Here is a 17,111-nt window from a genome sequence, read left to right as displayed (position 1 = left end):
GCAGTCTGCATATATTTTTTAAATATGTGTTGGCATTGCAGAGGGATTCTAGAGCAAGAAAATAAATGTGAATACTTCCTAGTAATAATCGCCAACCTCTTGTTTCTGATCAAAACAACTCGTAATGCATCTGCCCTGTGGCCATTAGTTGTCAATATAGTGTGTGGAGGAGGGGTCCATGGTTGAGGTTGAGGGGCAGTGGGCACTGGCTGCTTAAGTGTGGGAGAAAATGAAGGCTTAATAGTCTATTTCTGAAAATAATGAGTAATAGATAAAATGATAGTCATTATTAATAATGGCATTGTTTTAATGTACCACTGTGCTTGTCACAAGTACTTGATAGGTGTGTAAGGCAGACACTAGATCCCCATTTTAGCAAGGTGGAAATTGGGGCCCATAAAAGTTCAGGATGGAGTCAGCAGAGAGCAGAAACTGACTCCTGGACAAGGAACTGACCGGGGACATGGGCTGCCGTGTGAAGTCTTCTCCCCCCTCCACTCGCCATGTGGACAATAAAGCACTTCAGTAAGGTACAGGGGGCTTGAGTGGCAGTTTGGAATTATGAGTATTATTTGGGGTGGTTGCTAAGTAACAGAGACCTGAAATAAAAGTAGCTTGAACAAGATTAAAATGTCTTTTTTCTAAGGACAAGGGGTTTGCAGTCCAGTATTGCTGTGGCAGCTGCACCAGACACCTTCCATCTATCTGCCTTTCCATTCCTCCCGGGTGGCTGCCACCTTGCAGGTGTGTCATGGTCTCAGGATGGCTGCTGTGATTCCCGCCATCACTTCTGAGTGTCAAGAAACAGGAAAGAAAAACTGAAGAACAAAAAAGTTTCTGCCTCCCAGACAATCCAGCTTTTTCTGCCCTCTCACTCGCATCTCATCGGCAAGAAAGGCTGGGGAAGGGAGTTATTTTACCTTAGCACGAGGCATAAGGAAGAAGGAGAGAACAAGTACTAGAAAATCTAAGGAAAGACACAAAGTGCTAAGACAAAAAAATAAGGAATACAGGCAGTCTATCATAGAGTAACCAGAATAACCCAGAGGGCGCATATGGGATTAACAGCCCACGGTGGCATCCGGCAGAGCTGACGTACCTACCAAATGCCTCTGCGCGGAAACGTCATGTCAGAACCGAACTTTGAAAGCACAACTCATGTTAGAGAAGACCTGTACTTTATAATTAAGTCCTGAAAGGAAATTAATTGATAATCTGCACAATATGAAAGATGATTTTTCTTCCATCTAAAAATAAAGCTTCCTGTTAGATTTACGTCAGTAATCACTTCTGGATAAATTCAGAAATACTTAAAAGCTGTGGTTTGTTGGACAAATGATTTAATCTCTCTAAGCCTCCATTTTTTTTCATTTTGCAAAATGAGAGCTAATTTTACTAATCTAAGGGGGTTGTTCAGAAGCTTGAGAGACTGATGCATGTGTAGCCTAGGGCAGGGCACCTCGTGGACAGACAGGAGTGGTAACTGTTTCTCAGCGGGCAGAGCCCCGCGGGCAGCAGCAGCAGGGGTCTCTCCTGCGCGCATGCTGCTGTGCTGCGCCGCGCCCGCCGCTGCGATGCCAGGCGCTTTAGGCGGAGGCGTGCCCGTGTGCGGTGTCCGTACACGTTTTCTCACTCTCGTTCAAGGGCTCAAGACGTCTTCCGCCAGGCGATGAAAGCGCCCTGCGTGCTGCTCCACGTGCTTCCCCCTCAAAACCGTGAACAGTATGAAAAGTCGGTCATCGGACCTCTGAACATTTTTGGTAACAATGATGGTGTTTTGAGAACAAAGCCACCACCGTCAGTGCATGGAAAATCGGGGATAAAGTCAGTAAATCTCACGGGAGCAAGCAGTCCTGAAGAAGACGTGTCAGCTTCCCTGCAACACAGCAAGAGCCCCCGAGTACCAAGAATAGGTAGAAAGCCATCCTCTCCCTCACTTTCCCCTCTCATGGGGTTTGGCAGCAAGAAAAATGCAAAGAAAATTAAGATTGACCTTAAGAAAGGTAATTATTAAATTACACTTAATAGCATTCTATTATTGTAACATATTAAATTGGTTAAGAGAAATGCATTAAGGCTAATTTTGTTAATTCTCCCCTCATTTAATTGTATCAAAGAATAGATTTAAGTGTATACTTGGGAAACAAATTTCTTGAAATTGCAGTACTTTCTTATTAATCTTTTCTTCTGGAGAGTACAGATTATTTGAAACAAAATAATGAAGATGAGTTGGGGAATGGAAAGAATCATTGCAAACTTGATAGAAACAGCAATCCTGTGTCACAATTTAATACTAAATAGACACTGATATTCAGGTGTCCCTGTTTGGAGCAAGATTAGTGATTTTTGAAATATCCATGGCCAAGTTCAAAAAGCATACTGTTTCTGCTTGTCAAAGATAGTTTTGGACCAGCAAAAAAATTTACTCTTTAGAAAGCAAATACGTAATAATTAGTAATTTCACTAACTCAACACTGCAAACAATTTTTTAAAACATAATTAATTTCAAAGGCATGTATAACATTTTCTTCCTCTGTTTCAATCTTTCTCTCCATTTAAATGCAGATCAGTGGGAGCACATCATGTGTGCACATGCATATTTATGCAGCATTATCACGCACATGCAAGCATCCGTGCATTGCTGTCTTTATTTTGTCACTCCCCTCCCCCACGGCCACCTTCTGCGATCCTATGTGATTTTTCAAGACTCAATTCAGATGAAACTAAGAGCTCATAGACTCTTGACTCTTGTCTTTATTAATAGATAATTTAATGATCATCAGGTAGATTTAGAATATTTATTAACATATATTAAAAGCAAATAACATGCACCTTTACTAGATATTATTCTGAAATTTCCTCTGGTAAAAATTTCATCCCCCTATAAGAATTCTACACTGGGAAGAAAATGCATTGATGGGGGACATAAATATTCCAGTGTGCTTAGAAGTTAGGCTTTTTATATAAATGCATAATTTGTGTTTTTCATAAAGATGATCCAACTATGTGTTGATATAGGGTTGAGTGCTTTGAGGATAGGTGACTCAAAAGCAGAATGTGCCCTTAAAAATCCATCAGAAAGCCTTGAATGCAAAAATAAAGACTATGACTGGGGTGGGGGCAGTGGTGGGGGAAAATGGAGACAACTGTACTTGAACAACTATAAAAAAGAGTTAAAAATAAACAATATGACATCATAGCTTCACCTTGGGAAGATTAATCTGACAGCAAAAAGACACAGTGAAGAAGAAACCAAACAGTGAAAGATCAGTAAAGGCTGCATTGCATGTGTCTAGATATATTGCGTATACACACACACACACACACACACACACACCATGTATATACACACACATATATGCCATATGTAAATATATATGCCATGTATAAAAATGTGTATATATATGCCATATATACATGTGTGCCTTAGGAGCTGCCTGGATGTAGGAGGGAAGAGAGAAGAATTACTGTTATTGCTGAGGGCTTCAGCCAAAGTAGCTTGCATGATGGAGATGCCATTGCTAGAAATCAGAATTTTTATGTAGATGAGTATATTTGAAGGGGTGAAGATCTGGATTTGAAATGGTGAAGATCTGGCTCATAGTGAAGTTTGAAATGCTGGTGGAAGTACGGGCACAGTGATGACTAGGAAGCTGACGCCAGAGAGATTAGGGCCAAACAACAACATTTAGGTGTCATTTATAGGGACATGGTAGTTTGAGCCAGGAGCTGGGCAAAGCAGAAAGTCCAGAGGAAAAATTCTTCCACAACAGATCCTTTTGGGGCATCTTTGTTACTGTGGGAGATCACTGGGTAAGAGAGATAATGACAGAGATGCCGTGATCAGAGTGATAGGAAAATAAATAGAAAAGAAATATATGGACACCAAGGGGGGAGCGAATTTCAAGAAAATGGTGAAAAGTGTCAAAACTAGAAAAGGGGGAAAAGTCAAAAATAGGAAGAATTACTGGGTATGCTCACAGGTGGGTCACTGGTGATGGAAGAGTGAAGATGCAATAAGAGTGAAGTAAGGATTTTTTAGAGCAGAGAAATCTGAGCATACTTTTAGTGTGAAAAAAGCCCCCCATGTCCTTACAGAGATAGCTTTGGGGTGCAAGAGAACAGGACAGGAGCAACAGAGTGAGTGAAGGGACAGCGGGTGCAGCCGGCAAGGAAGAGACACAAGTGGAGGGCAGCCACGGGTTTGCTCGCTGACTGAGAGCCCAACAAAACCCACGTCAGATGGCCTCTTTCTTCTGATGGTTTACTGGGAAATCAGTCTCCCAGGTGTACGGATAATATGACATTTCTTCTGGGACCTAAGTAAACAAAAGTGTTATGCATCTATATTGGGCCCTCGATACACTTTGATAGCATCATAGCCTGTCAGGAACTACGATCTGTACTTGACATCAGAACATCAGAACAATGGAAGCATATTTAAAATATTTACTGGAATGTAAATGTAAATATTTTACTTATTCTGCATTAGTCTAAATTAGGTAGCTTTTGCTGTAGGATTGAATATAACATTACTCCTACTTAAGGTGACTGTGCGTTTTCCTGGTCTTATACACTAGGCCCTGAAGGACTTGGGTTCACTGTGGTTACCAGAGACTCTTCCATACACGGTCCTGGTCCCATTTTTGTAAAAAACATTTTGCCCAAGGGAGCAGCAATAAAAGATGGCCGCCTGCAATCAGGGGACAGAATTTTGGAGGTAAGCAATTGTAATTAACATCAGCAATAAAATATTTCTTGTTTTTTAAATAAATAAGCATATCAACATGCATATTAATATTTGTTTTGAATATAACATATTGAAAATTATTACCCAAAGACCAAAGAAGGACCTTAATTATAAATGTGGTTAGTAAGCAGCCTAACTTTGTAAGCCCCCAGTAAGACCAGTGATATGGGGATGAACAGGACTGAAAACTTTTCCCTGTCTTCTTTTTCCCACTTTCACCTCTTAGGATCCTGGGGGAATTTGGATCAGATCTAAGAGTTCCTTTAATTAGGGATAAGAATTTCAAAGTTACACCCAAGCCCTGGTAACAATTTCTTTAAACTTCTCAAGAATGGGGCAGCCTGTCTCAGGTTGATCTACGCCTATAGAGAAGTATTTGGAACTACCCAATGCAAGAGGTTCTTTTCCCCTCATTTACTTTGTTTGGTAGCACAGCCTTCTTGGCTGGACATATATTGTCAGCTCACCTTTCAGGAAATCAATCTTCGTTGAAACGGGTTCCACTTAACTTTCCCATGGCTTGGAAGCAACACTACATGGCTTCGTATGCAGTTCCAGGCCATAAAAGAAGATGTACGGAATGACTTGGTATAGCAGCAAACAAGAGTTCCCAATAATCTGTAATAACCTGATGATGAGTATAATTTTCCAAACATAGAGAATGCTGTAGCATGATAATAGAAAGTTCCTATTTCCAGAGGCATTAGCCATGTGACGCTAGTCCATTTCTGCTTCTCATATTAGGCAGAAAATGGCCCCCATTAAGCATCTGAAATGTGCTTCCTTATTACTCGAGGAATCATTCTCTGGTGTCTTTCACTATGATTTTTCTCCTCAGAAGAATGTGATGTCTTAGGAGAAACTGCTCATATCAATTACTGACTGTCTGAGACTGTCCAGCACCATAATTAATGATGGTTGGTGTATTATTGCTACTTTAAACATGGTTGGTTTGGGCCCATGTGTTTGCTATTCATTATTCCAGATCTTCATTGATCGTGGGGAGCCCATTTGCTGCTTACTTTCCAAAACCAATTAGGGTAGAAGATGTCAAGTGTTGTAATCGTGGTTGTTCATATGACGGTGCCCACAGGTAAATGGCAGAGATGTCACCGGACGGACTCAGGAGGAGCTCGTGGCCATGCTGAGGAGCACCAAGCAGGGAGAGACAGCATCGCTGGTCATTGCCCGCCAAGAAGGAGCTTTTCTGCCCCGAGAGTTGGTAATGTGTAGATAGAGCTTAATACACTGAGCAAATTGCTAATAGCTGAAAGATGAGTTCTCAGTCACAGGCTTCATTCTGTAACAGTTCAGTCACACCAACAGTATTTTGCTTCACTTGGGGTATTATAGTTTCAGGATGTTAATGCAGGTACAAATTCAAAGGCCCTTTTGAGGCAATAACTTAGCAATATTTAACTAAATAAAATGTACATTGAGTATGTGTTATGTCGTAGGGCCTATGCAAAACAGTTAGCAAAAATGTTCATAGCGCTACCTTACTACAGTTTGCAGTCTAAAAGGAAATAAAAATACAGTCGAGTATTCAAAATGGTGATAAGGATGATGGAAGGGGACTGCTCACAGCTACAGTGACATAACTAGGCAATTTAACAACCTAGCTTTGAGGGCTGGGCAGGTATCTTGAGGAAGAGTATTTCAAAAGTCTTGTTAAAAATATATACCCTTTGATCTCATAACTACACTTCTAGTGATCTGCCCCAAACTGATCAGCAGAGATGTAAAAAAAATTCATGCACATTAATTTCTTTTCCAAAGTCCTATTTATTGTAGTGCTGTAGAGCCTTATGGTATTGGTTGGCTAAATAACTGGCTAGCTCTTTAATAAAATGTAAGTACTTTAAATGGTCTCTGTGAGGAACTGATAATAACATGAGAAAATGTTCATAGTATATTGTTAAGTAAAAGAGTAGAGTATAAAAAGGTATATGAAATATGATCAAATTACTTTTAAACATCTTTTTAAAAAAAGAACTGAAAGGAAATGTACTTGAATAGTTGGGAACATGAGAGAATTTCATTTTCTCATTTTTTATAATGAATACATGTTATTTATTTTATTATTGAAATATTTAAGAAGGCTATAGAATTCTGAAGGACTTTTATGGCTAATAAAGAGGAGTAAATGTGCTAAGAGGATTTTTATTACCCTTTGGTTTTTATTTTATTTCTGTTGAATGTTTAAAAGAAATGACAAAGGTACATATGGGTAATATGATACCAGAGTGAGATCATCAGAACAGAGAGCGTTAGTTGAGAAAACGATTATTAGCCTGAAAAAAAGCAAGTTTAGGACACACGATCATTGTTATCAGATATGTAAAGAGTTACTTTGTGGATCAGAAAGTAGACTTAATCTATTGCTTCAGATGATTTATATCCATTAATTTACTTGTGTATTAAGCTAACAATCTACTATCTGCTGTATGTTAAGTTGGAGGTTCTGAGATACAAAAATAAGACTCTTTTTCTGCCCTGTCTGAGCTTGTACCAAAACCAAGAGTTGAAAATGCTAATGTTCCAAACACTTTTTAACAATTGGAACTGTCCAAGAAAGAAATGGTTATTTAGAATATTGAAACAGAGCCTGCCTCACCATCTATCTAAGATACTCTAAGGAAAACTTCTCACATTGATAAGGTTCTAAAACTACACACACTTTAAGACAGCTACTCTGAGCCCAGTCTTCTGCTACATGTGTTCACGTTCATGATTGAATCTAGAGCCGTGCTGAATCTCCTCTCTCATATATTAATGCTCATTATTCCCGGCCAAAGGCCCCTTTCCTCCACAGTTTTGTGGCTTGGAGTTTTCTTTCTCTTTCCCATCACCTGATATGTTTTTTCTGTGCCCCATTATATGTTTGGAGATGATTTGCAGTAAAACAGGGAAAGGAAGACGAAGGAGTGATGTAAACCATAGGGCTGCATGCCCCGCCTCCTTGCCTCCACTGCAATCTCCGTATCCAACCATTTTGGAAGGCAGAATCTTGAATTTCTGTCTCATCTCCTCGCTGAAGCACCTTACTTTTTTTAAAAAGAAATGCTGCAGAAACTGGAGTCTGGATTTTTCTCTATAATTCAGATAGATTCTTCCGTCAATCCTTTACTTATCCAAACACCTTAGTCTTTCACTACAAAAGTCTAAATGAAAAGAAACAGTAAAAAGAAAGCAGCATGTACATGTGGCCGGAAGCCCTTTCACTTCCTGTCCACTTCTTTGGTTACTGGAGATGAAAACTCTTAGAAAACCTCAATGGGATTATGTAGTACTTGTTTCAGGGATAGGAGAACAAGGGAGGGAGTTTTAACTGTGTATTCTATTGACCTATGGTCCTGGAAGGAGTAAAACCCTGCATAGAAAGAGAAACTTTCTGATCTGCCCCTATGCGTGCCGAGGGCAGAGCTGCAATTGGAAACTCGAACCCTCATGTGCCCCTGGCTCCCCACCTATCAGTTCCGTGTGCCCTTCTCCATGCGTCTGCTGGAATTCTCAACACCACTACTAAGTCCTTCTTCCTAGAAGCTCTGGCCCTCCCCCAGGTAAGGGGGGAAAGGATGTTGATATTATCCCAATTTGAAACTCTGAATACGTACGTTTTCAATCAAAGGCAATTACATGTGGAATTTAGCAAATGGGATAATAGAATTTTCAGGCTAAAGGGAGCTGGAAGAATCTGTGAGTACAACTCCGATTTAGAAGTTGAGAAAACAGAGGTTCATGTGGTGGAGTAACCTGTCCAGGGTCCCACAAGGAGCAGGAACCAGAGATCTACATTTCTTACTCTTAGTGTCATTTCTGGAGTTCAACTCCCTGCTCCCACCTTCTGTATTCACCACTCACTGTGTGCTGTAGAGCAGATCACAGTATCACTCTGAGGCTCAGTTGTAACAGTTCCTCATCTGTATCCTAACATTACTGTGAGAATTAAAAGATATAATACCTGTAAATCTTTTAGCATAGCTTGTGGCCAGTTGTAAGTTATCAATATATGTGAGCTATAATTATTTCTCTAGTACATTACCACTTCTGTAGTACTGTGAACAGAATACTATACTGTAGATTTATTATGGGGTAAATCAATTTATGCCATTTTGCCTTGGATTAACCACTATTTCAAACATTGATTGTTTTCTTTTTTATTATTTAAAAATGTATTTTGGTATCCAAAATACTGGATTATAAACAATTTTTATGATCAACCAAGTCCCTAATTCAGAACAGCCTGTATATATTATGTCACTTTCATTTAATAGAATCTAGCAAAATTTGATTTCTGTCCCAGAAAGTGACATCATAGGCTGAACCCACCAGAGAACATATTCAATTAATTGTGCAACAATGAGATTGAGTGCAAATAAATTATTTGTTCTCATTGTTTTTAGTTTTATACAAAATTTGGAGGGCATCTAATTAATAGCCATTTCCTTAGAATTCCTGGCAAATCATTTCAACTCTTTAAAAATATTTGCCTTCTAACTATCCAAGTATGTGGAATATTCTTTGTAACAGCAAAGCAAGGGCCTCTGAGGCTGAAAGCCCCTAAGTAATGTGGGCTCAGAATCTTTGTTTTAGAGAAATACAGGGAGAGCATTCTCTTTCCAGCCCTAAGTCTCTGCCTTGCGAGCTACATGGCACAAACCATACAGCAGGTTTAAAGAGAGGCCGTGCTCAGCACAGACAGGAGTATTTCGCTGGAAATTACTTCATTCCTTCAGAGCGTGGCATGCACCAGACTATTCAAAGGAGCAAAATGAAGAACAGTGAGCTACGCAATCCATCTTTGTAGTTTTCTTCAAAAACAAAAATTAAGGATGGTATCACTTTGGTCTCTTCTCCCCTGTAGTGATTGATGCGCCCACTTGACTTTCCATTGAAAATCTGGCAGGATGAAGGAAGGACAGCACTTCCTGCTTTTGTCTTGTTCTATCTCCTTTGAAGAAAACAGACCGTGTTTATTGTTTTTCTGTTCTGAGAATCCTCTCCCTTTTGTTAAGCCTTGTTATTTCACGAGCTCCATACCCTTCCACAGCGCAGCTCTGCCTATTTTCTGACAGTTAAATCTTCCTCACTTCCTTGTTATCACTAGCTTATTGTGAAGTCTTAGCGCTTACGGCCAAGGGAGCATGTGGTCAGCAGTTATACAGGAAGCCCCAATATAGGATGGCCTCTCAGATGTGACCCTCTGTCATTCCAGAGGCCTTAGCGTCCATTTCCTGGTCATTTCTCCCGCCTGCCACATAAGAGAAGTGTGCTGAATTCTCATATTTGCCGGGCCACGTCCTCCTTCCTGAGCAGTTGGTTAGTCTCATAAATTTAGCAACACATTTAAGCCACCCTCCTTTCTATTTGTGGCAAGCTGGGTTGAAAATCAAATGAGACGAGTGGATGTATAATGACATTACAACTATTTAGCTCTTTCTAGTATCTTTACCAAACAAACTGTGCTTCAGAGGTAATCTTTCCAATATCCCAATCTAGAAGATCCTTTGATCTCCTCACCCCCTGACTGGGTGAGAGTTTATTAAAGAGGTGTTCACATAAGGAACATTTTTGCAGAAGGAACTTTGAGATTAGCGTTGGTAACAGTATCGGAAGGTGGAACTGCTGTGTCTGCATCTGCACTTGAAATGAAAACTGTGCTCCTTGATCGGTGGTTTGTTTGGTCTGTTCTGTTAAAGACTGGTCTGCAGGTTCTTGTCCATCCCTGATACCTGAAAAAAAATTTAACGCAAAGGGTCGCATGAAGCTCTCTTTCCGTTTAGGAAAGATCCTGAAAAACTGAAGGTGTTCTATTTATTTCATGCCTTTATTTTTTTTTAAGAGCTTCAGAGAGAGAGCAACGTTATGCTATTTGTCGTGTGTGCATGTATGTGTATGTGTCCTTTCGTTTACTGTGGAGAAAGGAAAATTCTGCCACTTCTTCATTAACCTCTTTAATGTTTCCTGTTCTGACCTACTGCCTTCCTTATCTTTAAATTATCCTGAAAATCACAGCAATCCCTGGTGGGTAAAACCAGCTGAGAAAATTTCAAATGTATTTATAATTTCTACCTGCCAAGTTTGCCTGCTATTAAGTGATGGCCCCTGCAAGTGGGATTAATTATATTTCAAAGAAGCAAGTTGCTCATGCCTGGCATGATAGAAATCCAAAAGTTAGCCATGGTTGTCATGCTGATTTGACCTTCACTTAGGAATATTGCTCTTGTGGAAAAAAAAAAAAAACGATGCACATATGTGTGGAAACTCCTTTAATGGTGCTGCACATGGGATATTTCAGCATTGCCAAATTTACTAGTCCCTGAGATTACCTTAGCCAGTGGTATGTGGCTCCAACTCCTTCATGGTTTTCTCTGTCTTCCTAAGTGAAAAATTCACATCTTCAAATGTCAAATTATTTAGCATCATAAATCACACAACCATTTTTGTTTGAAGTTTTAGATGAACCCCATTTAACTGATATATTATTTTATTCCCTTTGGCTATTTGATTCAAATGATTCCATGCTTAATTAACCATGGTACTTAAAGAGGAATGGATATTATAGCAGTTATTCTGGATAAGTAGCGGAAATTGAAGAATAATTTCAGAACTATTTTTCTACGTAAACAAAAGTGCCCAAGTTATGTGTTGAAATTTAAATCATTGTGCAAAGAGTAAAATGCATTGCTATATTTTATGGATTCTCCAAGTAATACAGTTCAGGATGAAGTCCATGCTGAGATATTGTCCCCATTTCTGCTTCTCCCTGTAACAATTTCCATTGCCTTCTTACTGTATTTCCACTCAGCCAATTTGTATTTAATCCTAGTCAAGTCTCTGCAGCATAAACTCCCGAGGTGAATAAGGCATGTTTCTGTCCTACGGGAGCTTCTAGCCCATAAAGAAAAGAAAAATGATGAGTTGATGAAATTACACATAAAGTGTTACTTACTGTGATTAAAAGTTGGGCACTAAGAAAACCTTTAAAAACACAGCAGACTTACAGAAGGGTTTTGATGACTGAGTAGAATGTTAAAATGCAAAGCTGCGGGGGGTGGGAGGAAGTAGTGTCTTCAAATGCTCAGATACTGGAAGATATAAAATCCATCAAGAAGATTGTGAATAGCCCAACTTGACAAACTACCGAGCAAGGGGCTAACATAAGTAGTGTTATTTGGAACAAATTGTAAGGAGTGAAAGGATGTTAGGATACTTTCTAGGAGCTCATTGTAACTCACTATAATGTAGCAGTTGGGACTTTGGGATCTGGGATCAGTTGGACATGAGTTGAATCCTGGTTCTATCACTGATTGGCTGAATGGCCTCAAGTTACCACCCTGAGCCCCCATTTCTTATCCCTAACATGAGGATCAGGTTATTGTCTACCTAAGAGGCTGTTTACATTAAAGGAGATGCATATACAGTACTTAGAATACAGAATGGGATTCAACATATGTTACTGTTATCATCATCGGTCATCTGGATGAGGGATATTAAGTATACAGTCAGGGCTCCCCATCCATTGGTAATTGAGAGAGAGAAAGATGTGGGGAGAGAAAAATGATGTTAGAAAACTCCAGTTTGGGCATTTGATAGATATCGGGCTGATAGAGTAAGAAGTATTGATAACTAAAGTTCTGAGTTTGGATATCTAGGGATGGCATCAAAAGATATTAGGTTGGTTTGGAGGAGAAAGCAGTTATTGTGTCCTAGAACTGTATTCCTTCCATGGGTCCCAAGCTGGTCTATGGGCCTGTGATCATCAGTACTTTTTTCCTCCCTATTTTCTAGTCATTCCGAACTCTTTCCATCTGTCTAAAATGTTACCAGCAGACCTGACTGGTGTGGCTAGGTTGACTGGGCATCATCCGGCAAAGGGAAAGGCCACCGGTTCAGTTCCCGGTTGGGGCACATTCCTGGATTGCAGCTGCAGGTTTGGTTCCCTATCTGGGTACAAACAAGAGGCAACCGACTGATGTTTCTCTCTCACATCGTTTCTCTCCCTGTCTTTTTCCCTCCCTCCCCCTCTCTCTAAAATAAAAAATAAAGTCTTTTTTTTTTTAAGTAAAATGTTACCAGGGCCCTCTCCTTGCCAAAGATTTGTTATGAGCCTTCCCCCCCTCCCCCTGCCCCCCGTCTAGGAAACCCCTCCTTTCCCTTTTGCCTCCCAGCTCCTTCAGATTCTACTTACAGGCCCCTCCCATGGTCAAAGCTGCCTGGAACACCCAGAGTCCATTACAGAGCCCCACCTTGTTTTCCATTCATATGCAGGCTCCCCTTCCCATGCCCCCGGGCCACACCTCATCATGGAATCGCTCCATTAGACCTGAAGACTGTAGAGAAAGTCAGTAAAAGCCCAGGCTTGGGAGTCTCATGGCCTGAATGTGAATCCTCCTCTCCTACCCTACTCAGCCTCTCAGTGCCTCAATTCCCTGATATGTCAAGTGGTAACAGCCACACCTAACTGTGAGAATTAGCTGAGCATCGATGCCAGCAAATGGAAAGTCTCAAATAATGTCCACTTCTGTTATTTCCTGTGCCTGGTGCACACTATATGCTCAGTAAATATTTGTTGACTGAATAAATTAAAGCTCTGCATTATTAAAGCAGATGACATAGAAGGCTAAAGAATGTATTGCTAGAGGAGCTATTACCCCTAATCCATACCTAATCTTTATCTAATGCATTATTCATTTTGCTACAATTATTTTAAACCAAATAAAAAATATGCAGAGATTTCCTCAGATTTCAAGGCATTAGCAATCTTTAATTATAGCTACACAGGACAGAGAGGGTGCGGTTGGTTAGTATTAAATGTAAATGACAGTTTAGGTAGTTTAACATTTAAATTATCTCAGGACATTTGCATAATCTAGTACAATTTTCTTGTGAAGAGATAGGAAAGTATTATTACCTTGTATTTAAAAATATTACAGGTATTTTTAAAGTATTAAAAGCGTCTTTAGATGTTTCCGTCTTGGCTACCGTGACGTGTTAGAACGGTGGCCCTCACCGTGTGGTCACAGACCAGCAGTGCAGTACTGCCTGGGCACTTGAGACACGGGCGAGTTCTCGGGCTCCCTCTGGACCAAAGAAACTGAAAACTCTGGGGATGGTGCTCAAAGAGATGTTTTAGAAGGTCTGCCAGATAGTTATTCCTGAGGTTCATTTAAGGTGAGAACCATAGGAATAGTGGTTTCATTGCACACAGCACAAGGACTATAGGGTAACAGCAACTATAATTGTCTAGGCTCAATAATCAAATTTTCAAGTTTTTCTATTCTGCAAACAATTTCTTCCTGTGTGAAAAATATTCCGTGGAAAATTTAAGCCCCATGTCTCCTTGGCCACGTGCCTCTCATTTTGGCCGAGGGCCAGTGCCGAACACAATCCAGTTACTCAACTCAATTACACCTGATTCATTGAGGCAAACTCAGTTGTGCTGGACTTTTTGAGGCCCAACTCCATTGCACTTTAAAATTTTCACGCTCAGTTTGGTTGTGCTCAAAATTTGTTATATGCCCCCTTGTAATTTGTCGATTTAAGACACTTAACAAAGGGAGGTATTTATAGGGAAGTTTAAAAGATTGGGGTGTTGGTACCTGTGTGCAGGTACATAAGTTTCCTTTCCCCCTTCCCCTTTATCTCCAACATGAGATGCCATAGGGTAGGAAATGCTCCATTGGCCTCCGGCATGGACCGCACTCTACCATCCCCCCAAATGTTGAACACATGCAAAGATTTTAAAGCTCCTAAGAAAGTAATCCTTATTTGCTACCACAAAGCAACTACTTAGTTGTTCCCATTTATCTCGTCTTCTGTTTGCTTGCGTGTTTGTTCATTTATATAGTAAAAATGGGGCACAGAGATATTGGCCCTTTTCAAAATTCACATTGCCTGTCAAAACCAGGAATGTTCTGTAAGTGAGACTCGCACCTCCCGGAGATAAGCATCATACCTCCTCCGCTCACTTATGCTGTGTACTGAGATTCTGGGTCCTCAATCTCTGCCAGTTTTTTGAATGCGTTCAATAACCCACAAGGCTGAGGGATTAATAGTCATTTGCTACTCCCTGGGAAGTACTTATACCTGAAAGAATTCTACTGAACCCTTGTCAGCAAAATCTAGTCTTGGTAAAATAGATGATGATAAATGCTCTGGTTCAGCATTATTAAAACAGATGGAGGAAGTGCTGGCCGTTTCGCCTGGTTGTATGGCTTCCAGGTGTCAGAATGAAAATACTTAATGGCCTTTATCACAAGACTGGTTTTGTTGGAGAGGGGAAAGTGGTGGAAGGAGGAGTGTGCTATGCTAGAAAGAAGCTCTTGTGACATTTCAGAGGATTGGGGCCTAATTACATTCTCTTGCAAAGTTAAGGATGAAGAGCCAGGAGATTCAGCCCTACTCTAAGGGCACAAGGAGTATGTCTTGTTAGTGGCTTCTGTGGCCATGATTAGGCTTCTGAAGGCTGGAAAAAAAAACAACAAGAAAGTTTTGAATAGATGTGTTTAAACATCTTAGAAAAAAAGTAATATCATGACCAACCACAAACTCTATCCTTCTTATTATCCAGTTAGCCAAATGTTACCAGTAATTCATGCCAGCTGTTGATATGGAGCAGCTGGATAAGAAGGTGGTTACAAAACTCGGGGGAAGACCTTGATTTGCTTAATTACCTCTATGCCTGTGATCTGTACATTTGTTAAGGTACATTTGGTGCAAGATAAGGAAATGCATTCATTTTGTAAAAGATATTTAAAGATTAAGGGGGGAAAGTACTGCCTTAATTGATTGTAGTTGACTTTTCCAGCTGTTATCAAAGTAAATACCACACATGTGAAGCTGCCACTACAGTCCGTTTGGTTTTGAAAGTATCCTTAGAGCTTTGAACATGTTTCATCTGCCTGTTTCTCAGGAAAATGTGTGATCTTTATCATTAAAGAATATCAGCTTAAGATTGGTACTTTTTTTTTCCGGAGGGCTGATAAAGCAGAGATAGACACTTAAATAACAATCTGTTGCCACTTACCTCCTCCCAGGCTCCGTCCCCAAAGATTCTCTGAGCAATGACTTTTAAGTGTGTTCTCATTATTTTTAATGAGTGTGCAGAACATATGACGCATAATGCACCAATAAATAGGTGCCCTTTTACTGAACTTGTCAGATATAATAAAACATCCAAGGAGTTAAGATTCCTTTTTCTCTAAGATATTATAATTATTTAAATTAAGATGCTGCAGTACAGATCACATACTGTTCCGTTTCTGTTGCTGCCTAAATGAAGGCCCACTACAGTCTGAGTTCTCCTTTAAATGAAGAATGTTTTATCACAAACGCTAAAAAGACAAAAGAACATTTAGCATTGTTCCAGTCTCTTTAAGTTTACCCTTCTTTAAATCTGCCCTGATGGCAGGATATTCAATTACAAACAAGTTCAATTATGTTTCCTGACCACTTATGGAGTTATATGAGGGACTTTTATCACCAGTCTTTCCGTAATTAATTCTTTGCATTTCTTAGTGGCTGGGGATCTAAGGAGGCATTGTTTAACAGCTTGAAATGTTGTTTCAGTTTCAGTTTTCTTGTATTTCCTTGTTCTCTCCTTTTCTTTCCTTTTATCCTTTCCTTTCTTGCTTCTGATCTGGTATCCTGCCTTTCTGGAAGTAAATAACACTCAATATGGTCCTTATCAATTGCAGGATATATTTATTTATACATTACACTAAGATGTCAGGTGGTGATGAAGAGGAAGGTAATAGTACATTATGTTAAATTACATTAAAATGCCACATGATATATGGAAATGGTAGTAGAATGGGGAAAAAATAATGTCCCCAGAATAACAAAGCCTCTGCTAGTCACTGTTGCTGACAGAGTAAATTAGGTTGACAGTTGTGAGTATTGTGAGTACACTAAACACAGTTTATTCCTGTATTATTATTTATTAATTATTGTGTTATTTTTATATGGATAACTGTAAACCTGCTTTTTTCCCCACCACGCACTGGAACTCGTGACTCTTGGTTTATGGAACTGTGGGCCTTAACCCCCTGCGGGCGAGTTACTGCTGTCAGCCTGACATGAGAGGGTTCCTCCTCCCCCTTCTCTCCTGCTCAGAAGCCACTTATTTCATCTATAGACCCTTGACTTCCCACGTAGGGGGAGAAACACACAGAAACAAACAAGCAAAAAACACAAATATGGAAAAACACAAAAACATCTAACTAGAACATCATACCCCTGACTTGCTTGCCCTCCATCTCCTAGAGACCAGATGAAAATGGTGCTCAGTGGGGCTGGTGTTCAGAATTGTGCCTTTGGGCCTCATGTCCCTCTATTTCTGGGTCCACATGGATAA

The 17,111-nt window shown here is 40.0% G+C and overlaps 1 protein-coding gene across 1 annotated transcript in view; it reads left to right on the top strand.

The window, feature by feature from the left end:
• The window catches only part of PARD3B (par-3 family cell polarity regulator beta), a 975,282-nt gene that overhangs the window by 524,841 nt on the left and 433,330 nt on the right, over positions 1-17,111 (top strand). The window contains exons 8-10 of the mRNA XM_045852946.1: positions 1,645-2,003; positions 4,581-4,720; positions 5,844-5,972. Of these exons, the coding sequence (XP_045708902.1) occupies positions 1,645-2,003; positions 4,581-4,720; positions 5,844-5,972 (628 nt within the window). The remainder of the gene's footprint in view (positions 1-1,644; positions 2,004-4,580; positions 4,721-5,843; positions 5,973-17,111) is intronic.

Source organism: Phyllostomus hastatus, unplaced genomic scaffold (assembly GCF_019186645.2).
Source record: "Phyllostomus hastatus isolate PE091 unplaced genomic scaffold, TTU_PhHast_1.1 phas_contig_137, whole genome shotgun sequence".
Taxonomy (NCBI): Eukaryota; Metazoa; Chordata; class Mammalia; order Chiroptera; family Phyllostomidae; genus Phyllostomus; species Phyllostomus hastatus.
Note: the sequence above shows the minus strand (reverse complement) of the source record. Positions and strands in the feature narration are given on the sequence as shown.